We start from the raw sequence: 21,725 nt of genomic DNA, 5'->3' as shown, positions 1-21,725 counted from the left end.
TATCTGGAATTAAATTTATTACCAAAACACTGGTAAATATAACATTGTTACATAAATCAATACATACCAGAACCGCCACATGTTACTGCAAGTCGAAAAAAAATTTATACGCCTCTTGCGATCATACGAACAAAAAATGCACCATTATATTCAGGTCCTCATTAGGAAAATAATACACATTTTACGAACTGGAGTAACAATATAATTTTGTGTCGGATAATATAATTATTGTGAATTGTGTGATTTTATCATGAGTAGTAAAGGAAGATTAAATGAACTAATTATTTCCATGTGTGAATTAAGAGTAATTTTGCATACAAAGAGGATCGTGCTATAAAGGCCTTTCTAGGGAGTACATGACCGTGTTACGATCATCATACAGTAATAAATAATATACAGCCATGAATCATCCCTAGTCACTTAAATTGAGGAAATTTGGACACACAATTAACATTTACTTGTAATCTGTTGACAATGTATTACTGGTATATTGAATAACATTTAATTTTGGCAGTTTAAAGTAAATTGAGAATGGCATTTCTATTTTTGACGATTTGAATTAATGGATAATTCATTCTTTCAAACATACTTGAAACGTATGCTCAAAAATATTTAAAAGTCTTTCGATGGCGAAGCTCTCGTTTTACCATAAAAAATGTGTGATCAATACGAGGAATTCAAAAGAAAAGGAATAAGTATTTCCTCCTTATTGTCCAAAATCAGTTTAATTGGCAGATAATGATTTGTATTGCACTTCTGTCTTGTGGGTCCTCATTAAGATACACACACTACTTTAAAAAAAGGAAAGCATAATTTCTCTTCGAACACGCTATCAATACACCTATTAGTCACCTGACCGGAAATACCATTCATAATTATACCATATACATATTATCACAGACATTGAATGAGGTACACAACTAAACAAATCAACTTTCATACATAAAATCCAGACATCTCAATCGTTTTTCCGGAATGACTCGATGTAGTTTCCGACGACCGACTGGAACCACGAGACCTGTCGGAAGTGTCTGATCTGTCCGATCTTTTACGAGTGACATTGTTTTCCACTGATTTGTTAGATGATGGCAAGACGCAGCCCGTGACTTCTAAAACAATCGTGTTTCCGTCATGGTCTCTAGTTTCCCAGCGAGTGTCTGAAAGGGGTTTACATACATTTGGAAAGAGGGGCACAATATGACCGACGTCCGTCACACGAAATTGTACCTTAACGCACTCCAGAGGTCGAGGTTTCATCTCGCTTTGGAGTCGTTTCAAGGCAAACTGAATGTCGTAATGTGTATGAGTATGCACCGTAAATAAGCAGAAATCGCCTCGTAATAAATCTGGATCCGTTCCTATAATGAGTTTGTAGAAATGGACCATGTCGTCCCAGTTTTCCTCACTAGCAAATATCACTATTCGAATGTGCTCTTTCCCATAATGCACCTGTCGAACAGCCCACAACGGAAGGTCTTCTGAGGTATAAAAGAAGTCCTGGCTGTTGTAGGGATATGGATTGACACGTCCCCTGGACACTTGTTCCGAGTGATGAAATTTCCACGGAGACTTTTCAAAATGAATTTTGGCTGTTTGAATTCTTTCACACCCCACCATTCCCTCTTCGTGTAGGAATATCATGACGGCTGTACTGGGGAGACTAGAATTCGAGTAAGACAAATCATGTGGTCTTTGCTCACAAACGTTGATCCTCTCCGAGACCTTGAAAATGTGCAGATCAGGGTCCACCCAGTCAATAATAGGTTGATACATATCCATCATGGGATACACCTCGTGCGAATCCGCGAAAAAATGCACTGTTAGCCGGTAGGGGTCGCTAAGCATGATGGAATCGATGTCGGAATTCCCTGATAAACTGATGTTTTCCCCTTCCGATCTCATTGATCCAATAGAGGATATGCTACTTCCTGTACAGAAAAACAAAAAAAGTAAACATTGAATAAAACGTATGTCGTGTATATAATATATAATCAAAACACTGCCATCTAACATACCTACACTGTGTCCGAATGGTTGAAAACACCAGAAATACGATATACAAGTTTTACAAACAAGACGCCAGCCAAAGATAAATACGAAGTCCTAAAACACATGTCCCGGCTACGTCTAATTCCTCAGCAGGAATCGGTTGCCACCGAGACTTTGTTTGCCCTGAGTAGGGAGTTACAATGATTCGAGATTCCGTTTGAATTGTGAGGGCTACACAGGCTTGTGTGAAATAACCACCACTGAGCACAACACAGAACGCGGGGGAAAAAACATACTCAATATTCAAACCATGCACAAGGTACTTAAAACCTAAGATTGGCAGATGGGTGTAACTATACGTCTGCGTGCTGATTATAGATCTTGCACATTGCTTCTTTTCTTTAAGAAAACATTTCCCATTGTAGCAGACAATTCAAATAATTGTCAGAATAATCAATAGAACCAAGTAAAAAAATCTTTTAAACATTGAGATTTTTTTTTTTTTTTTTTTTTTTTATAAAAGAGGAATATGATCTTAAGTTATTCGATTTGAAAAAAAGCACTATTATTTTCTAAACGTAAATACTAATGCCAATTAATTTTAGAAATGCTCTTGAAATACAAAAGACAGAGTCATGTTGGGTTGTCTCAATCTCCATTCAGTGTATCAAATATCCATAGACCGGCATTCAAAGCCGCTTTTTATGAAAGTTCATTGGTGTGAAACGTTGCAATGAAGAGATCATTTGGGTTACACACACATCAATACTTTTCAAACAAAAAGAACAGGAAAGAGAATTGATAAAATATTTGAATACGCTTTGTCACAGTATTATATTATGATGGGATTTTACGGCATGCTTTAATAATAAAGAAGCCGTTTTCCTCTTGAATGTCATTTTACGGGCGATGCGTTATTGTTTTCAACATTTAAATTCACTCCTTTTTTGGTTGAAACAAGAATTGTTTAATTGCCTAAAGATAATTGCCAAATCTTCTATCAATTATGGCATTAATAATTACATTGCTGTAAAATATTTATGCATATTCTACTGAATCAGGCATTTTCTGCATATTTCGAATATGTCATCGGTGAGCAAGAATAACGGTCTGTATAATTTTAAAAGAATGATTTTACTGGATAAAAAGTGCCCCTTCTTCACAAAGAACAGGAGTTGCCTAATTGCCTATAGATAATTGCCGAATCTTCAATGGTCCATCACTGAACAGTAAAATTGGAATTTCCTTTTAATAGCGACATGATTATCAACATTCCGTTAGTACACGATATGAAAGGCGGGGTGATTAAGGTACGGTGTCCCTCTTAAAGGCAAGATAACTCATACAAGCACGAATTAATAAATTATCATTCTTCTCAAATTCTCACTGATCAAATCTATCTGCATGTTTACCAATCTGACTAAAGTACAGACCTATATATATATAATAATATAGGTCTGTACTTTAGTCAGATTGCATGTTTACTGTTATTAGTATTTTGGAAAACAACATCCTTCCCAAAATTTTGTATTGCCAAACTTAATGAAAATAGATTGTACTTTGCTTCCGATATGTACACAAAATTTACATGACCCAAAAAACTGACAATGTAGATATTCAATTAAAATACTTCATCATTTGAAAAGTCTAAAGAGGAAGTGACGTATTAAGAACTCACCATCGTTGGAAGAATTGGAAGCGGATGTTGAGAGGCTTCCTCTTCTTGATCTGTAAAAGAAGAATTCAATTTACTTCCGAACCTAAGTTATAAAGGAGTTTTAAAGAAGCACTTCACACATGTGTTAAATATTATTAATCCAGAAGACAATACGAAATGTGTTGAGCTGTGTAAACACGATATGTCCTCTTTGCCTGCGTAGAACACGATAAACTTTGTTCTTTCAATACAATATCGTAATCAAATATAAACAGTCTTGAGGGGAAGATTCAGTGCAGAACGATTTAACTTCGTTATTGTGCCACTGTTCAAATTTTGCCTCACCGTGTTGTTTTATCTTATTTAGTCTCGGAAAGCCGTTCTGGAAATTTATTGCTGCCAGAAACGCGACCATCTTTATGTGTAGGGCTATTGCTTCATTGACATTCGACATTTTTTCCTATTGACAGCATAACTTTTAATGATCAAAACATTAGATAAAAAGATGCATTTTTTTTAAAACCTGAATAAAATTTCGTTATTGAAGAGAACGTCATAATTGGTTTGGCGCGCGTTTGTCGTAAATGAAGTGTTACTGAATAATTCTGAAAACTTCGAGTGGGCAAGAAAATTCAATGAAAATAAAATGAAAATCTTCGAGGGGTATTAATCCACAGTTGAAGTAGTAGATATTCTTAATGCAGACATGTATTGAAAGTTATACATAAAAACTCCTTAACACAAAAGGGAAAGACGATTATAAAATCTCAGTTTATAAGCTGCTTGAAAAAGGGATCATTTTGTATTGTGGTAATATGCTGAATGTTTTCTTTGTACATGTTTGGTAAATAAACTAAATACACATTTTTCTAAGGATGATCCAGTATAATTAGATAGTAGATTTCACACATGTCATCACAATTACATATTCTAATGTCGGTCAATCATACTTGAAAACGAAGACATTGAATCCTATTGAATTCCTGTTTATATTTCAATATTTTTTTCTCATTTCGAGTTCCATTCAGCTGACGTAATACTTCTCAGTGATGTTTCACGTATCTTAGATACAAAGTACAGGACTGTGGTATCTCTAGAGTGTTTCTTCTGCTTACATGAATGTGTTAATTGTTCGACATATATCAAATTGGTCTTCGATAAGAGCGTTTTCGCGCGATATTTGCGCCGATCTCCAGTCAAGATCGACGCTCTTGGCGATTTGTGAGAGGATTAGGAAAGGTCTGAATTATTGCGATTAGATTAATAACCAAATCTAACCTGCTTAATGTTAAAGTCGATATATATATATATATATATATATATATATATATATATATATATATATATATATATCGTATACAATTTAGACTTGGATTACTATGACTACGACCATTGGGGGTGCAATCAATTACTCTAATCATATGTACACTGTTTAGATTTCAATGAAGTAAAATCTGCACAATTTACAATTCATCAACATTCTAAATTATACAGAAAGCTTCAAACGACACTCTCACAAAACAGAACATAAATCCACACTTTTCTCCCCATTTTGACTTCACTTCGAGTTGAATTTGTTAGCAATCAATGCGTTGATCTATTTTAAAAAGTATTGGTGTAGGGATGAGAAAATAGATCATTGTTATGGGTTTTCACAAAAGCTGCTTAAGCGTTTAAAATGAAGACAATGGGCTTTGATTAGTTCAATGATTGTTTACAAATAAACATAGGGTTGTTTTTTTTTGTGCGAGTCGGTACGAGTTGATGCCATCGATTATAACATGGTCTAGACTCGTGCTACTATCATACGTAAACCAGGCCCAAACGGCCTCACGGGGACAAACGAATGCACTTTGAAAATGACAAAACTGGATTGTCCCATTGCGCGTAATCTTATCACATTAACTGCACAATCAGACTTATTGACTGCTTATCAATTAAAGCTGCGCTGTTTGTGATTTAAAAAAAAAAACCCTTCACAATTTTATTTCCTATCAGTTAAATATACACAAACCATTCTCAATGGATGTAATGTTTCGTTTAAATTCATTAAAAAATGATACGAAGATTTATCGGAATATCGTATTTCTGAACAAACGAGACGCTGTGTCCCCGTAAACAGACAGCAATCCGTGTTTTACGGCAGACGTCGAACATCCGCTCTAGAAATCCGCAACGATCCCTACAGGATAAGCATGATAAATAAATACACAATCATTCATGCATATACAATATCAGAAGATTCAACAGTCAGATGAAGCAGAATGAAATATTATAAATAGTATGTCGTATACTACGATAAAGGATTAAGAAAATCATTGACATGCACCGAATGTGTGCATCCGTTCTTCAAGCTTCCTGCAAGCAGCGTCAATCGGATTAAAAACAAACCACAGATGGTTCCTCATGAACAAAAGCGGACTTCACAAGACACATTAATAAAACCGAAACACGATAAATGCGCTTCTGTTAGAAGTATAATATATGACCCAGCCTACACACCTATTTTGACATTTTCTTTACAATTTTTTTAGCCCGACCAACTGCATTTTGACGATTTCTACATAAAGTACAATGTTCCATCTATTTTTCGTAATCTGAAGAACTGGTGGCACTTTAATCCAATAGTCGACACATCATTGATACATAGAAAGCAAGAAGCTGCTTTTGTTTGTAATTTTCCGTCCCAATGGAGAATTTGTGGCTCATATTGAAAGGTCACCAGCTGTAGGTGAAGTGCCACAAATTTAGACCCATGCTTAGCACTTACAGCCGTAGCAGTGAGGGTTCTTTATCGTGCTAACACCTGTCGCGACATGGGACCTCGGATTTGAAGGTCTCATCCCAAAGACCCGTGACTCACACTTCTAAATGCCGAGCGTTTAGTGAAGGAGCAGTTTGGCGCGGTCAAGACACAAATGGAGCTTAACAAGATGCGCATCATTTTCCCTTCAGATTTTAATCCCTGGGTATAGTTGATACACATCTTCTATGGAGCAGCGATTCTTAATCATGTAATTTTTGCTGAAGACCACATATTTCTACATGACACGCTTGTTGATTGTATATTAATAGATGACGATGACGTTAAACACCTATTCCGTCATGTTTCAGCCCGTCAGAAATGAAGGTCACTATTTTCTAACCCCATATGTGAACATTTTTTGCAGGTCAAGAGACCAGCGAGCGTGTTCTTTGTTATGCTTAGCATTTTACGTATGCAGTGTTTTTGCTTTCGCGCATCTTTAAACATTTATTACAAATTATCTATAGACATCTCAAACAAAGTATTTGACAGATTACACAGAAATGTTCGCTGGACACACGCGCTATATTAGCTGCAGTAATGTCACATTGTATGTCTTTATCATAACATTTTCACTTTAAAAAGAAAGCTGCTATGCATAGAAAGGGTTTTCTGTAAATGAAATTAATGGTAAAAAAAAAACAAAAAACCTCCAATGACTATATTTTTTAAATTTAAAATGTCTGCAATGTCATCATAGTAACTCACTTATTGGGAAGGCAAGATCCTCTTATTAGAATTTATTGGCTCCACCTCAAGATTAGATATGACGGCAATGTTTAAAATTCGTTATATTTAAGGCCTAAGTGTTTTCACGATGGATTATACTGGTCAATGCTAGAGAGTATGCTCTTTTATATATATATACATTGCATAATATTCATTTCTCTCTCTCTCTCTCTCTCTCTCTCTCTCTCTCTCTCTCACCGATCAGCCATCTCCAGGTGTATTTGAGTTATGACAAACGTTAACGAATAATTCACCTTTTCCCTATTCAGACAAGGAAGCGTCAGTGGGTTTTAGTTTCACTAATTAACATAATAGACACTGAAGATTTTCAATATCTACACATTCTAGTGGCCAGTGCATATGTTTTACATTATTTTGACGGTTTCCCCTGCGGAGTCTCATTATAGTTTACTCAATACATTGCAGTTCTGAGACATAGTTGACCACAAGTATATTTTTTCTATACTAAATTATAGGTGAAATGCTGAAAACATGCTCTCGTTAGCAAAATTTACATAAAATTGAAAAAATACAGAACCTGCATAACCAGCTACAGAACTGTTTACTAGTATGATAATTTCCTGAATGGAGCATTTACGAGCTGTAGTTAATGCTAATGATACATTCGATTTACTAAGAGCTTTGCAAACTTTTAATTCACCTGTTCCAAGAAATATTTCTAACGCAGATCGAATCCCTACTCTATGGTATTTTTTTGAACTCAAGATTCCAAAGGCTAGTAAGGAACGCTTTAAATATAATGTTTATAAAAAAAAAAAAATCAAATGAAGTCGATAAAAAATATTTGTTGATATTGCCGTTTCAGTAACGACCGCTACCAGGTTTTCGCAATTGTAACAATGCTATGCTGGGTAATTCAGGGGGGGAAAAGAATTCAACTCCCTTTTGAAAGTTGGACACCTGCATTTGAATAAATCATAAAATTCTAAAAGAAAATGTTATTCCTAAAAACAAATTAGATGCCTCTTTGTACGGTCATTATTATTACAAGGGTTTGTATTCAAACTTGGTTTAAATTTGAATTCAAACTTAAAAGTCAATGCATTGTACTTTCACAACAAAAACGTATTGGGAAAATCTTGGCACAAAGTAAACTTGCTCATAGGTAACGATTTACAGAACTTGTAGTGTGTACATTTTGTGTTAATATTTGACAGAACTTTTGAAAGCATAAAGACTGTCGAGAACAATAGGCAAGTCACATTACTTGTAATGAAATAAAGTCAATTTGTAACACTCTTCTTTATTAATCTTTGGGCGTGTAAAATTGAAATCAACATTTGAAAAAAAAAAAAAAAAAAGGAGAGAAAAAATAGGAGAAAGTTCGACTATAGTGTATACCTACTTATGAGGTGTTGCTGAAATTTCCGTAAAACATTCACATGTCTCAGAACGGCTGATAAATACTTCATACCATGTGAGAAAAATAAGCCGAGATCATACAATATATTAATAGTCATGGCTTCTTATTCAACATTTTCAAGAACACTTATGATTACAAAGGAAAGCAATCGAGAAACCCGTTTCAAAATTTACGTCAAAGTATGCATGTTTTTGATTGAAAATGAAGTACTCTCAGGGCACGTGAAGATCCATTTATTGGGGGAAAAACTCTCTCAAGAACGTTCAATGGTGCAGTCTCTCCGGTTCGCTCTTTGGTATTAGTTTTGAGACAATTATACAGAACATTTTGTGTTTACAATTGCGAACGAGGAAATCCTGGCAGCGTTATTGAAAGATGTGGAGTTGACGCCTTCATCAAATATCTAGAGTGACATTCTATGACACCATTGTTTTCTATACGAAATCGTTAAAAGAATCGTTACTATTTGATAACACATTTCTTTTATAATGTTTTTTATACTGTAGCGGACAAGAGCACTCGAAAAGCATTAATACTATCAAAAGTCATTGAAAGAAAATATCAAAACATACGTCATCACATCACTTTGTGAAAATCTTTGAAACAATCAAAGTATCTGTATGTAATGCCATACATAAATAGCTTAATAAAATGTCTTAGTATCATCTATACTTCCTGCAGATGGCGCTGTTTTCAATTTCGTTTTGGCGGCATCTCGCGTGATGGTCGTGCGGCGCGGTACCTTATCGAATTTGTCTCACAATGGGTCGGCAGGTGCATTAATCCCTGCCATAGATCCATACATTTGTATCTGATCACTAATGAATTAGCAAATACCATTCATCAAAGACCAGGGAGGAAATGAATAGTGTACAAGCGGTAAGATTAATACCTGATATTTACGATGTTCCAAACAACACATGAGAATTATCGTTGTCAATACCACCTGACCCTTTTATTACCTTCTCACAGGAAGGGAGCTCTCTAACGCTTTATCAAATCGAAATATCAATTAATTTTTCATTAACATGCAAGATATGAAGCACACTCGCCTAATTCACTATGCCATAAATTATCTGAGCTGACCGTACCTTGACAATGAAAATTTCCATCTACGATTTAATCGCTAAGGTGAACAGATTGTCCGTGATGTATTTGTTCTCTCCCTCTCTATCTCATGAAGTCTTTTGTCTCTCTTACAGCTTTCCATTTATGACTAGCAGATACATCTGAGGACACTACATAGAATATTACGACCAGACACGGGCAACATAAATAACTACTCTGCTTGTCAACAATGTGTCATTCGGCCACACTTCCGAGGGGGGCAGGCATGATTTCAATATGTCTAAATATAGCGCATGACATTTACAGAAAGAAGGCATTTATTGATTCTTATCATTGCTACTGAGACAGAGACATAGGTAACATGGATAATTTATTACGGTTGGACATGTTTTGGTCCATGAAAAAGTGAAAATAACGAACAGTGATCAATCTCATATATCCTGTAAAGAGTAGGGCAAACACGGACCCCTGGAAATACCAAGGGTGGGAACAGATGCCAAGGAGGAGTAAGCATTTCCTGTTGACCGGTCACACCCACCGTGAGCCCCATATCTTGATTACGTAAACGGAGTAATCCGTAGTCAAAATCAGAGAGCAAAGAAAGGCTTAAATTGTTATAACACGTCAAACAGCATTTTACCCACTGGCAGGTTGTATTAGTAGATTAGATCGTTATAATGACCATAAAATTTGCGAAATGCTGACTTTAATCGAGACCGTAAAAGCTGACCATACGCAGGACAAGCTCTTGTGTATCGAATCAGTTGAGAAACATAAACACCAAGTGATAATGGAATATTGCTACATAAATAATGGATGTTGACGATGGAGAAGCTGAAATCATTTCGCTTGTCAGCCAGTGCTGGATTCAACACTGTATGTGTCTTCCTTTTACGAGGTATTAAAATGATGATTGACTTGTAACCACGCGTAACGCCTAATGCTTATCTGCATAATTTCAAAACTTCCTATCATTTTCATCGTTATCTTGATACCAGATACTGGGGTTGTTGTTTTCGGGGGAGAGACATGTTGTAATAGCACAATCCTTATATACGGTGTACTAAATATACATGTCCTCACTTGTGTGTTATTATTTTTTACATATGATAAGTACTTAAGTTTTCAATCCGATTTGTTCATAAACAAGTGTCTTTGGTACACTTAGAGGATTTGCCTTGCTACCCGTGGTGAAAATCTACCACTAATTAGAAATCTACCCCTACATAAGTATGCTTAATTAGATTTCACTGTCCACGGTGAAATTAAGGACCCCGTCAGGTGCCGATATTTTTAAGCACGACCACGACAAAAGAGTTCCCGTTCACGTAGACTATATTAAAGACGCTCAAACTTATCCACATTAAAGAATCTTGTGTGTATGTGGAACATCCAATAATAATTTGTTCTGTCTTGACAATGGTGGTGTTAGTAGCTGCGTACTTTTCCTATCCCTTTGATTATAATATCAGTGTTATTACGGTACCTTGTTTATTTGCAATAGATAATGACGCATATACAAACATTGACCAGACCCCTAATCGTACTAGACCCACTTCCTCTCAGCGTACTAAAAACTACTTTTGCTCTTTTCAATGAATTTCTCAAATTCCATTTCAGAGATTTGGGTCCGGTTTGAGGTTTAATTGCTCGTCATTTGATTTTGATTTTTGGTCTTTCTTTTGACTCTGCGGACAAATAGAATATTTTTTTTATCTTTCTCAAACCCGCCTCTCTCATACCATACAAACCATTTATTATAAATTGGTGGAACTTGAAAATAAACCTATTCCTTATTTGAACTTAGAGAACAATTGTATGTTTGCATAATTGCAATTTCCTTTTTTATCCTTATTTTTGGAATATCTTTTAAAATCTAGCCTTTAACGATACAATCAGTTGATGTTAACTGTTATAATCGATTTTTAATGTTTTTTATGAACTAAATCATCCCCTTTCATACTACCATACAGAAATATATTTCTTTCTCCCAGGACCACACATTAAAGAGTCAAATAGTCTACATTTGATATCGGCAAAATCAAAAACCTTTGATAGCAGATAACAAAAAGTTTATCGGTTAAGTATACAAGGTTACTCCGATTTGAATAAATGTTGTGAAACATGGACTTGATCAGGAGACATTTCTTCAGCAATCCAGATTCGTTTAAGATTAAGTTTCCAGAACGAGTAGATCAAGAATGAAGGCCTTTGTCTTTACAGAATCAGACCTTTCACTTTCAAGTTATTTGCTGTCTGTCTACAAATTACCACTTGGTATGAACTACATTGGTAAGGTCAAAACGAAATAAATAACAAAATCTAATACGCAGAAAAGGAATTAATGTTCGATTTGGTTGTAGTAGCCAAATGTATTCCTTGTGATACATTTATCGACAGTCTAGCCCCACATTGCCCCTCGTGATGATATTGATAATCTAGCCCCACATTGCTCCTCGTGACAATATTGATAAACTAGCCCCACATTGCTCCTTGTGACAATATTGATAATCTAGCCCCACATTGCCCTTGTGATGATATTGATAAACTAGCCCCACATTGCTCCTTGTGATGATATTGATAATCTAGCCCCACATTGCCCTTGTGATGATATTGATAATCTTGCCTCTCGTGATGATATCGATAATCTAGCCCCACATTGCGCCTCGTGACCAGTCGCTATTGCCTTGTGGTTAGGACGCTGGCTTCGCAACAGTGAGATCTCGGGTTTGATCTCAGCGTCACGTCACAACAGGGAGGTCTCGGGTTCGATCTCAGCGTCACGTCACAACAGTGAGGTCACGGTTAGATCTCAGCGTCACGTCACAACAGTAAGGTCTCGAGTTCGATCTCAGCGTTACATCATAACAGTGAGGTCTCGGGTTCTATCGCAACGTCACGTCACAACAGTGAGGTCTCGGGTTCGATCTCAGCGTCACGTCACAACAGTAAGGTCTCGAGTTCGATCTCAGCGTTACATCATAACAGTGAGGTCTCGGGTTCTATCGCAACGTCACGTCACAACAGTGAGGTCTCGGGTTCGATCTCAGCGTCACGTCACACCTTGAACATAAGTAGTGATTGTTCCTTCACCAAACACTCGACATTAGAAGTGAAAGTCACGGCTCTATCGGATATGATCTTTAAAACGAACTTATATCATGGCAGACTGTGAGTAAAGTAAAGAACATTCACTGCTACATGTACAACCGTGAGCGCTATGCATGGGTCGAAATTTGTGGCCCATCATCTGCAGCTAGTAAAGTGTCTACATGGGTGAGAAATTCTCGAATGGTACTTAAAACAACTTATCAACAAAGATTACCCCTCGCGTCACCCCAACCAACGATATTCTCGACCCTCTCATCTTCTGACACGTTTCTCTATTCTTCGTACTGACACACACAGCAAGAAGGGTCAAATCACCACCCTTCCCCAAATGGCTAATTGTCAATGGGTATTGCTTCGCTTTGTATGAGGTCCGCGAGAGAATTTCTATGTATCCAATTTTTCTATCTTAAAGAAGGGTTGTGACAATCAGAGAAGGTTACATGAAGTTCGACTATTGCAGTAGGAAGGCAGTGAAGGAAATATATCGATGAGAAGAAAAGTCTGGTATAATTACATTGTGACACCTGCACAAAAGCTGTTCCAATTACCTAAACATGTCAACCACGCCTTCTTCCGAAATATACATCGGCAAATAATTGTAAATAATCGATACAGGTGCACACTATACATATAAAAACAACCCATTATTGACGTGGTGGGAGGATTCTGTCTTCATTTTAAAGCATAAAAGAATAAAATAAACAATATGGAAATGTTACGAAAGATCAAATTTGCGATACATCTGATTTATGTAAATCTCAACTTTCATTTGATTTTTCAATAAAAATTTTTTTTAGTAAAGCACACAAGTTTTAAATGAAACCATTAGTAAACGGTTATGAAATAAAAAGTCCCTGCAACACTTTGTTCTACACTAGGCCTGTTGTAACCTGTCAAATTTTTGTGTTTTCTTCGGGATTCGAGAGGACAAAACATTAATTTGAAAAAAGGCTTTTACGGTGTTATTTTTCATTCAGTGTGAAATTTAAGACAAAAGTTAAATACCTTGTCTTCTGGGCTAGTTTTTTTTTTATCCAAATGTGAAATATCAAAATACTGTAAACATAATCATATCTTTAAAAATCAATGAAATGTATTGTACACCAGTTTTCTCTCTCTCTCTCTCTCTCTCTCTCTCTCTCTCTCTCTCTGAGAAATGGTTGTAATGACCAAAGCCCCGACTGACTGTATTATGTTCCGTATGAAATGTTTAAAACTTCTTGAGGACTTTGGTGGACCCCCCCCCCCCCCCCTTATTTTGTCCGTCACATATGAGGAACGTGCTAGCACCCCAGCATACTTTCCTTAATCTCTCAGGTGTATATATACACTTCATATGTAGCGAAAGAATCAGAAATTCTCTTATCGCGAAGTGTTGTGAATTTAATACAAATGAAAAAGTTGCGAGTGTCAACTTAAAGTAGCAGTTTACGTCTCCCAGGAACAATGAACTCCGAACAAATAACAAACCTGTAACTCGCGTATTTAATTGAAATCAATCGAATTTCAATGGCAGCATCTCTGGCAGGTTAGCGGATGGATTTTACATTTCATGTTGACAGTCCCAGTTAGAGGAATTTTGATGAGGGAAGTGGGAAAATTTGTCAAACAAGGTATTTGGAAATGAACGTTTGGCAACCTTGTTAATGAAGGTATCTCAAAAAAACAAGCAGGTGCAAAAACAATACTTGACCTACAAATTAAATTCACTTTTATCACAGACGGCTCTTATTTTTTCGGGGGAAGGATGGGTGGGTGTCACTTTGATTGTTTTAACAATTCACTGTTTGAAAATAAATATTGCACACATACAACGAGATAGAGAGATGGGAGTGTTAAGAAGTGATATTGTGCCAAATTTCAAAGCAAATGACCAAGAACTGAAGGACTGTTGATTTGCAAACCGCGGTATAGCACCTTTTGCATAGTTTGCGAAATTGGCATTTCATGACTGCACGTGTAACTTTGTGGCGAGACATTAATGGAGACTACCGGTGCAAAGTCATACATGACTGCAATTAGTATTCCCTGTTACACAGTCCAACGACGCATTTAATGTATATTAATTAGCCAAAATTAATTCATTCACAATCTTTCACCATATCAAATGCACAGGCCATAAATCACAAAGTCTATTTCAAGACATTAGGAATCGATGGAATAAAAATCTAATTGAAGGTGTACTTACAAAATTAATAAAAAATTCACCCCACCCCCCCTAAAACAAGTCAAAACCACCCTGGATGTCCTTTTCCAGTTTTTATAACTAATTGTTAGCTCTTTTGACAAGAAGAACAGCATTTTCAGTTCTTTATGCAGGGAGTTTCAAAGTGAAACACAAATATGTACACATTGTGTACTTGGCAGTTACACCCATTGTTAAAAACAAAAGGCGGAAGGTGATCGGAAATGGCCAACACTTTGCCTTGTCACCTTAAAAGGTCCTAAAATAATCAAAGTTGATTACAGGACCTTACAAATGCCGTAGCCTGTACCTGGTATTGCCTGACCTCGTTTCAACAATCTCTGAGCCAACGGAAGTCTCTGTTTGACTAACGACCCTTCAGATTAAATTATCTTTAGAAAGCATCTCAAAAAGACAACAAAAAACTCTTGACAACATTGTTTTGAATCAATTATTTTACATCGTCAGAAAGAGCAAATATTTATGTAGGTGGATCATGAAATCCTCTTGGCGGATCCATTTTCAACAGATTGAATAATGGGGAAATTAAATCAAATTCAAAGTTTGAGTTTGTAATTAACTTATGTTCTGATTTTCATGCTGTGTCATTAGCAAATACAAATAATCATGAATCAAAGTGCCTAAGAATGACATGTATATGAATAGACAGATGTTAAAGAGAGCTATACCGTGCATAGAAGGCATTGTTTTCAGTACATTTACTTATAGACTTTCTATTCGCGTCACCCATGTTCCTCGCATTCCTACCTTTTATGTCTGTTAATTAATAATGTAGGACGGACACATGCTCATTGCTAATTAGCAGTTTCAACATATGCCTCTTATTGCACGCGCGCAGACCGATTTTTATTAATCATGTATAGAATGTCGAATACATATTTCTACAATGAAAAGCAATTTTCAGGAACCGAAAAGCAATTAGCAGAGGGGAGATGCCTTAAATGGATACTGACGTGCCTATCTACACGTGTCGTGTTTACCTGCCGGCTCCAGTGCACGTGCGATGTTTACCTGATGGCTCCGCACACGCGATGGGTGTAACACACGGGAGAGAGGATATCGTAAAATGGATTGATAACTTAGAAAACATCAAAGGTTGACAGAATGAAAAAGAAGCTCAGCATGCATTTACATTGTACAAAATAATTCCTGGGCAGACAATTTGTCCTGGGTACTTATATCTTCAAAGCTCCTTAACAATTTGTTTACCAGAATTCTCACCTCTTAACCTCATGCTGATTTCTATAGGAAATAAAAACCCATATTTACAATGTCTATTTCACATGACTGAAAGACTTTCTTGCATCTTTGTCGCAATTCTCGATATACTGCCTCTCTAAACAATGTTACCCCCGATGGCGGAGGAGGGACGTTGTATTGATACCAAGGGACAGTAAAACTCGGGTCTGAACGGGATGGCGACATAGTTTCGCGGGGTGGGCGGGGAGATAGAGATAAAATTAACAACTAAAGCACACAGGAAAGTAGGAAATCAATCGTAAAAGTTGGACTGTGGTACAGATTTCATGTCTCTCGCCTTCTACCTTTAGGGTAACTGGATTTGGAACAAGTACATTCAATCTGAAAATAGCACTCAACGGTAATTTTTGTTCCCCAAAGAGATATTTTTCAACGGTGATACACTCTTACATGAAAGACAAGTATCCTGATTTTTACATCCAATATCAAAACGTTAAATAAAAGCACCATCGCGCGTAGTAAGCTAATAGCTTTAGGGTAACCCTTTCATATGCACGGTAAATAAAAAGAAATTATGTTACATGTGGCTGTGATGAAATTAGAATGTTAATGAAAAACACCCACAGAATCGATACAAACATGTCGTATTCATTATATATAATCGATATTGTCAAAAACGGGTTTTAAGGTGAAATTCCTTTTCGGTTAAAACTTCTATAGAGACGTAACATTAAGGACATCGTTGATCAGGCTTTTTACCAAGAATCAATTGCAAAGTATGCAGTTTCACGCACAAGGAGCCCCCTTCTAGCCATTTTCTACCGTCAATACATGTATATTTCCGATTAAGACATTAATCTTGTATATATCGTCATTCGATACGGTCTTACGAAGATTAGATCTACTTAATGTGCACATTTATGTGTGTGCAAAAAATATCGGAATAAATTTCTAATTACATTAGCATTAAAATCTAGTTGAATGGCAATAGGAAATAAAATGCCACTTTATTATTTGCAGGGTATTTAATTTTCCCTTCGAAACTTCCACATTTAATCCATTTGAGATTTTGGTGCATGTTGGGGTTACCGTGATATGATTGTAACTATATATACATTTATATATACAGATATATTATCTATTTGTGAAACATATTCAGCTTTGAATGTTTATTCTGTAAATGACTTTGAATTGGTTAGAAATCGAGTTCTGTAGGAGTATATACTGGTATTTATTGAACACAAAATAAATATATTGATAAGCGTTACTGTACTTCTAGAAGACACTCAGGCTTTAATATTTTATGTAAATATTCCCTCTTGGTTCAAAGTAGGCCATAAAATAAGATGTCTTTTACCGTGTAAAGGGTTCGATTTTTTCCTTCTTCAGTACTTTCTGCATACAAGAGATATGTACACACACGTATTTTACTTAGACAAACATGAAGGGAAACCTCCAGAAATTGTCAGACACAACATAATTTTACAAACCAGACGACTTCCAACACACACGGGTGTCATTTCACATGTAGGTATCAACGATATACACCATCATATCCAGATCACGCGGTGGAGTCACCCGTATTGATAAACGTGTTCAATGGAGAGCGACAGAGAGAAAAAAGACAGAGAGGGGAGAGAAAAAGACACAGAGAGGCAGAGGAGAGAGAGAAAAACAGAGAGAGAGAGAGACTGAGAGAGAGGGGAGAGAGATCGAGTCGGGTGGTTAGATCTGTTACCTGTAGTCCCAGAACGGGTATTTGTTGGTTCCCCCTCCAGGACGATTCTTTTGGGCGTACGTTCTCTTAACATAAGCCTCCATTTCTGTTGCTTTTACCCCATCCTTCTAGCTTCCACTTCCAAAAAGGATCCCCCAATTCATTAAAATCCAACACATCAATTCTCACAGTCTTCCGTGTCTTGTTGAATAGTTTTTTAATGGTTTGAAATTGTTGTAATACGTGCAGACCACTTTCCTTTAAGAATACACGTTAATTTCCATAAATGTCCAATTAGCCATAATTAAACAATCAGCCGGCGAGTCATGATGCTTCAGTTGAACACATTATCGCTGTTCGCGAGTCGCTCGATCGCGTTATAATGACAGGGCCTTTATCGTCGTTGTATATATAAATATCGACAAGAGTTGCTACCTGTTTAAAATACTCCAGATCGCTATATATATGTGAAATCAAACAGCGCAGGTACGAGCGTCGCCTGTTTCCCCTATTTCTCATTGATCGATGACGTCACGGATGAATGCAGTAAAAGAGCAACGACAGTTTGCTTATTCAATTTCAACGAACTTATAAAAAATGGTGAAAAAAAAGTTGAAACTATGAATGTTTAGAATTTAAATAACGGTTGCTTTTGTGTATAGCCAATCTCGTTATAAACCCGCTCTGTGTAAGATCTATGCGAGACGTCGTGGTTCTTTTGGAGTGCAATGGAGTGCAAGAGAAGATCGTCTCGAAGAACAAAAAAAAATTGCTGTATAAGGAAATTGGTAGAACAAAGGTCACCGGAATCCAAATAGAAAATACACCTGTACAGAGGTTTACTCTAAACCATATATACGTTCTTTCATACGACTGCCAGTCCAAAGTGAAATATCAGAATTACCCCATTCCCCACCATCTCACTGAAAGCGCATCTTACTGTCTAGTTTTGAGATTTTCCCGATCCCCGAGTTCTTCTGTAAAGTTTATCAAATAGTGCGTAAATCGTAAATAGATTCTTAATGTTTACTTGTTTTGTTCATTTTTTTTTAATCATATATATATATATATATATATATATATATATATATATATATATATATATATATATGGTTTGTCCTAGTACAGAAGTTTGCCCTGGTATGGAAAAATCAGTATCAATTTGTCCTAATACAGATAAATAAGTATAAATCAGTATTAGTTTATCCTGGTACAGAGAAATAAGTATTAGTTTATCCTGGTACAGAGAAATCAGTATTAGTTTATCTTGGTACAGAGAAATAAGTATTAGTTTATCCTGGTACACAGAAATCAGTATAAAGCAGTATTAGTTTATCATGGTGAGTCTGTTTTCATACTGTATTTTTAGGAAGAGTTTTCAAAATGGTTGATTGACATCTTGGTGAAGGACAACAACAAACGTTTAACGTTAGATAAAAATGTAATAGATCTACCTTTCTCTTGTAATATTTACTTTAACTGTAATAAAGTCACTGCTGAGGCACTCGTAATCCTGGACTAAATAGTCGATGTCAGATACTCTAGAAATTTCGCATTCTGGAGTGGAATATCGATTTCAGATTTCGAAAACTAGCAGATAATTTTTTTTTTTTTAAAAACAAACACATCCCTAAACCATATGGATTCAGATTTTTATCAGAGATCAGGGCTTTCGAATTTTTCCCTTTATCTTTGATTGCGATTTTCTCTTATTCTTAAATCTGACTTTATTATCCGGGCATTCGAGTAATTATTCAATATCATTCGAACACATCTCTGTCACGTAGCTATCAAACCGTAACAACAGTTTTCCAGATGACAGTTTTAGAAATGAATTTGTAGATTACATGAAAAGTTTGCATTTCAGATTGTCATTCCAAAACAGGTGTTGCAAACTGCGTATACGAAAGTTTTTTTGTAACTGTGAAACTAAAACATCTCCGTTCATCATGCAGAGTTGTGTTTGTGTTTTTTATGCCCCCGTAATCGGAGATTTGGGGGCATATAGGCTTTGATATGTCCGTCTGTTTATCTGTTTATCCGCAAAAAACATTAACCTTGTCCATAACTTGGATGATGATGATAAGGCTTTCATATTTCACATGTGTATTCATTGTAGCAAGACCATTTTTTGTTTCCAAAATTTTTGACCTCATCGCAGTAGCCTTGGAGTTTGGCCTACTTTTGAAAAAAAAAACCAATCAACTTTACCCTTGGCCATAACTTTTGAATGGATAGTGATATGGCTTTCATGTTTTACATGTAAATTCCTTGTGACAGGACCATTCATTTTTTACCTCATGATTTTGATCTGGGAGTTTGATCTACATTTAACAAACTTTAACCAAGGCCATAACTTTTAAACGGTTAGTGATAGGGATTTCATATTTCACACGTGTATTCCTTGTAACAAGACCTTTCTTTGAGTACAATAATTACTTTGCTGTCATACGGGGGCATAAGTGTTTCACAAACGCATCTTGTTCTTATAAAATAACTTCCCTATCATTTTGATTGTCATATTGTTTATTTTTCTAAAAATGAATGTGATTAGTAACTGCTTGTACAGATCCAGAGTTCTAGAGAGGATCAACACTGGAGAATTGTTCACAGAAAGGACCCAACCAATTCAAGATATCTTCAGAGAAATAACTCAACCAATTCAGGACATCTTCACAGAAATAACTCAACCAATTCAAGATATCTTCACAGAAAGGACCCACAATCTATTCAAGATATCTTCACAGAAAGGACCCACAACCTATTCAAGATATCTTCACAGAAAGGACCCAATCTATTCAAGATATCTTCACAGAAAGGACCCACAACCTATTCAAGATATCTTCACAGAAATAACTCAACCTATTCAAGATATCTTCACAGAAAGGACCCGATCTATTCAAAATATCTTCACAGAAAGGACCCAACCTATTCAAGATATCTTCACAGAATAACTCAACCAATTCAAGACATCTTCACAGAAAGGACCCACAACCTATTCAAAATATCTTCACAGAAAGGACCCAACCTATTCAAGATATTTTCACAGAAAGGATTCAACTTATTCAAGATATCCTCACAGAAATAACTCAGCCTATTAAATCAAGATATTCCTTCACACCTGAAGCCCCTGTATTGGTCCATACCACGTTAAGAAAATTAAGTAAATTCTTAAAAGCTATCCATCATACTCTGTCCCCACTATAATGACTTTGTTTATATTGCTGCAGTTTGTACATATGTATATATTGTGAACACATCATATTGTATATTTGTATGAATACTTATATATGTATTTTCTCAATACCTTTGTACTGTTGGTAAGGAGAATAAATAATTGATTGATAAACCATCGCTATGCAATGAATAAGATCGTATGTTCTAATCTATCAAATTAGTTCATTCGTTCCATCTTAATTTTGATTGTATGCTCCAACTCAGATTGAAATAGAATTAAATGACCTAATATAGTAACACCGTATTGAACCTTTCAACAAAATCTGGTTCAAGACAACAAACGTCAAACAAAATTCAATGATTTTCCGATTGTTTTCGTTCGGAATGAATAAGTAATTTGAAAATAATCCAACCATAATTTATCTAGCCAACAAAAGGCCAGGTCGCGCTACCCTTAACACTGTTTGTCGTCCTCACAGGCTCATGTATGGAACTAGCCGTGGGATATTTGTACTATCTGATTCGATACGTGACTATGATCCGGAATTGATTTTGATGCTGATCCCAAGGCTTGCGCGGAAGTTAATGATTATTTAATGGGTTCCAAATCTTTAGGACGAGTAGTAGATCGCAGGTGATGCCCGGATCATCAAATTGCATGCACACATAATTCGAAATTCA

At 36.1% G+C, this 21,725-nt stretch overlaps 1 protein-coding gene across 4 annotated transcripts; it reads right to left on the bottom strand.

Annotated features, from left to right (window-relative positions):
* LOC125659278 (protein FAM124A-like) lies at positions 1 to 18,537 on the bottom strand. 4 transcript variants are annotated; one of them, XM_048890891.2, is made up of 3 exons: positions 17,889 to 18,537; positions 3,668 to 3,717; positions 1 to 1,928 (listed from the first exon to the last, which is right to left on the bottom strand). In XM_048890891.2, the coding sequence occupies exons 1-3, from the start codon at positions 17,969 to 17,971 to the stop codon at positions 937 to 939; spliced, it is 1,125 nt and encodes a 374-aa protein (XP_048746848.1). In that variant the 5' UTR covers positions 17,972 to 18,537; the 3' UTR covers positions 1 to 936. The 4 variants fall into 4 exon arrangements, with proteins under 4 accessions (XP_048746848.1, XP_048746849.1, XP_048746850.1 ...); XM_048890892.2 differs by lacking the exon at positions 17,889 to 18,537 and adding an exon at positions 3,821 to 17,865; XM_048890893.2 differs by lacking the exons at positions 3,668 to 3,717; positions 17,889 to 18,537 and adding an exon at positions 2,016 to 3,394.
* Between the last annotated feature and the right edge of the window lie 3,188 nt (positions 18,538 to 21,725).

The sequence above is a fragment of the Ostrea edulis genome, chromosome 9, assembly GCF_947568905.1.
Source record: "Ostrea edulis chromosome 9, xbOstEdul1.1, whole genome shotgun sequence".
Taxonomy (NCBI): domain Eukaryota; kingdom Metazoa; phylum Mollusca; class Bivalvia; order Ostreida; family Ostreidae; genus Ostrea; species Ostrea edulis.
Note: the sequence above shows the minus strand (reverse complement) of the source record. Positions and strands in the feature narration are given on the sequence as shown.

What these genes read in the sequence shown, in the direction of transcription:
- LOC125659278 (XM_048890891.2), bottom strand. Translation starts at nt 17,971, where the DNA reads ATGGAGGCTTATGTTAAGAGAACGTACGCCCAAAAGAATCGTCCTGGA. An exon ending in TACCCGTTCTGGGACTACAG is followed by an intron (nt 3,718 to 17,888) that starts GTAACAGATCTA and finishes CTTCTTTTACAG; the next exon opens with ATCAAGAAGAGGAAGCCTCT. An exon ending in TTCCAATTCTTCCAACGATG is followed by an intron (nt 1,929 to 3,667) that starts GTGAGTTCTTAA and finishes TTTTCTGTACAG; the next exon opens with GAAGTAGCATATCCTCTATT.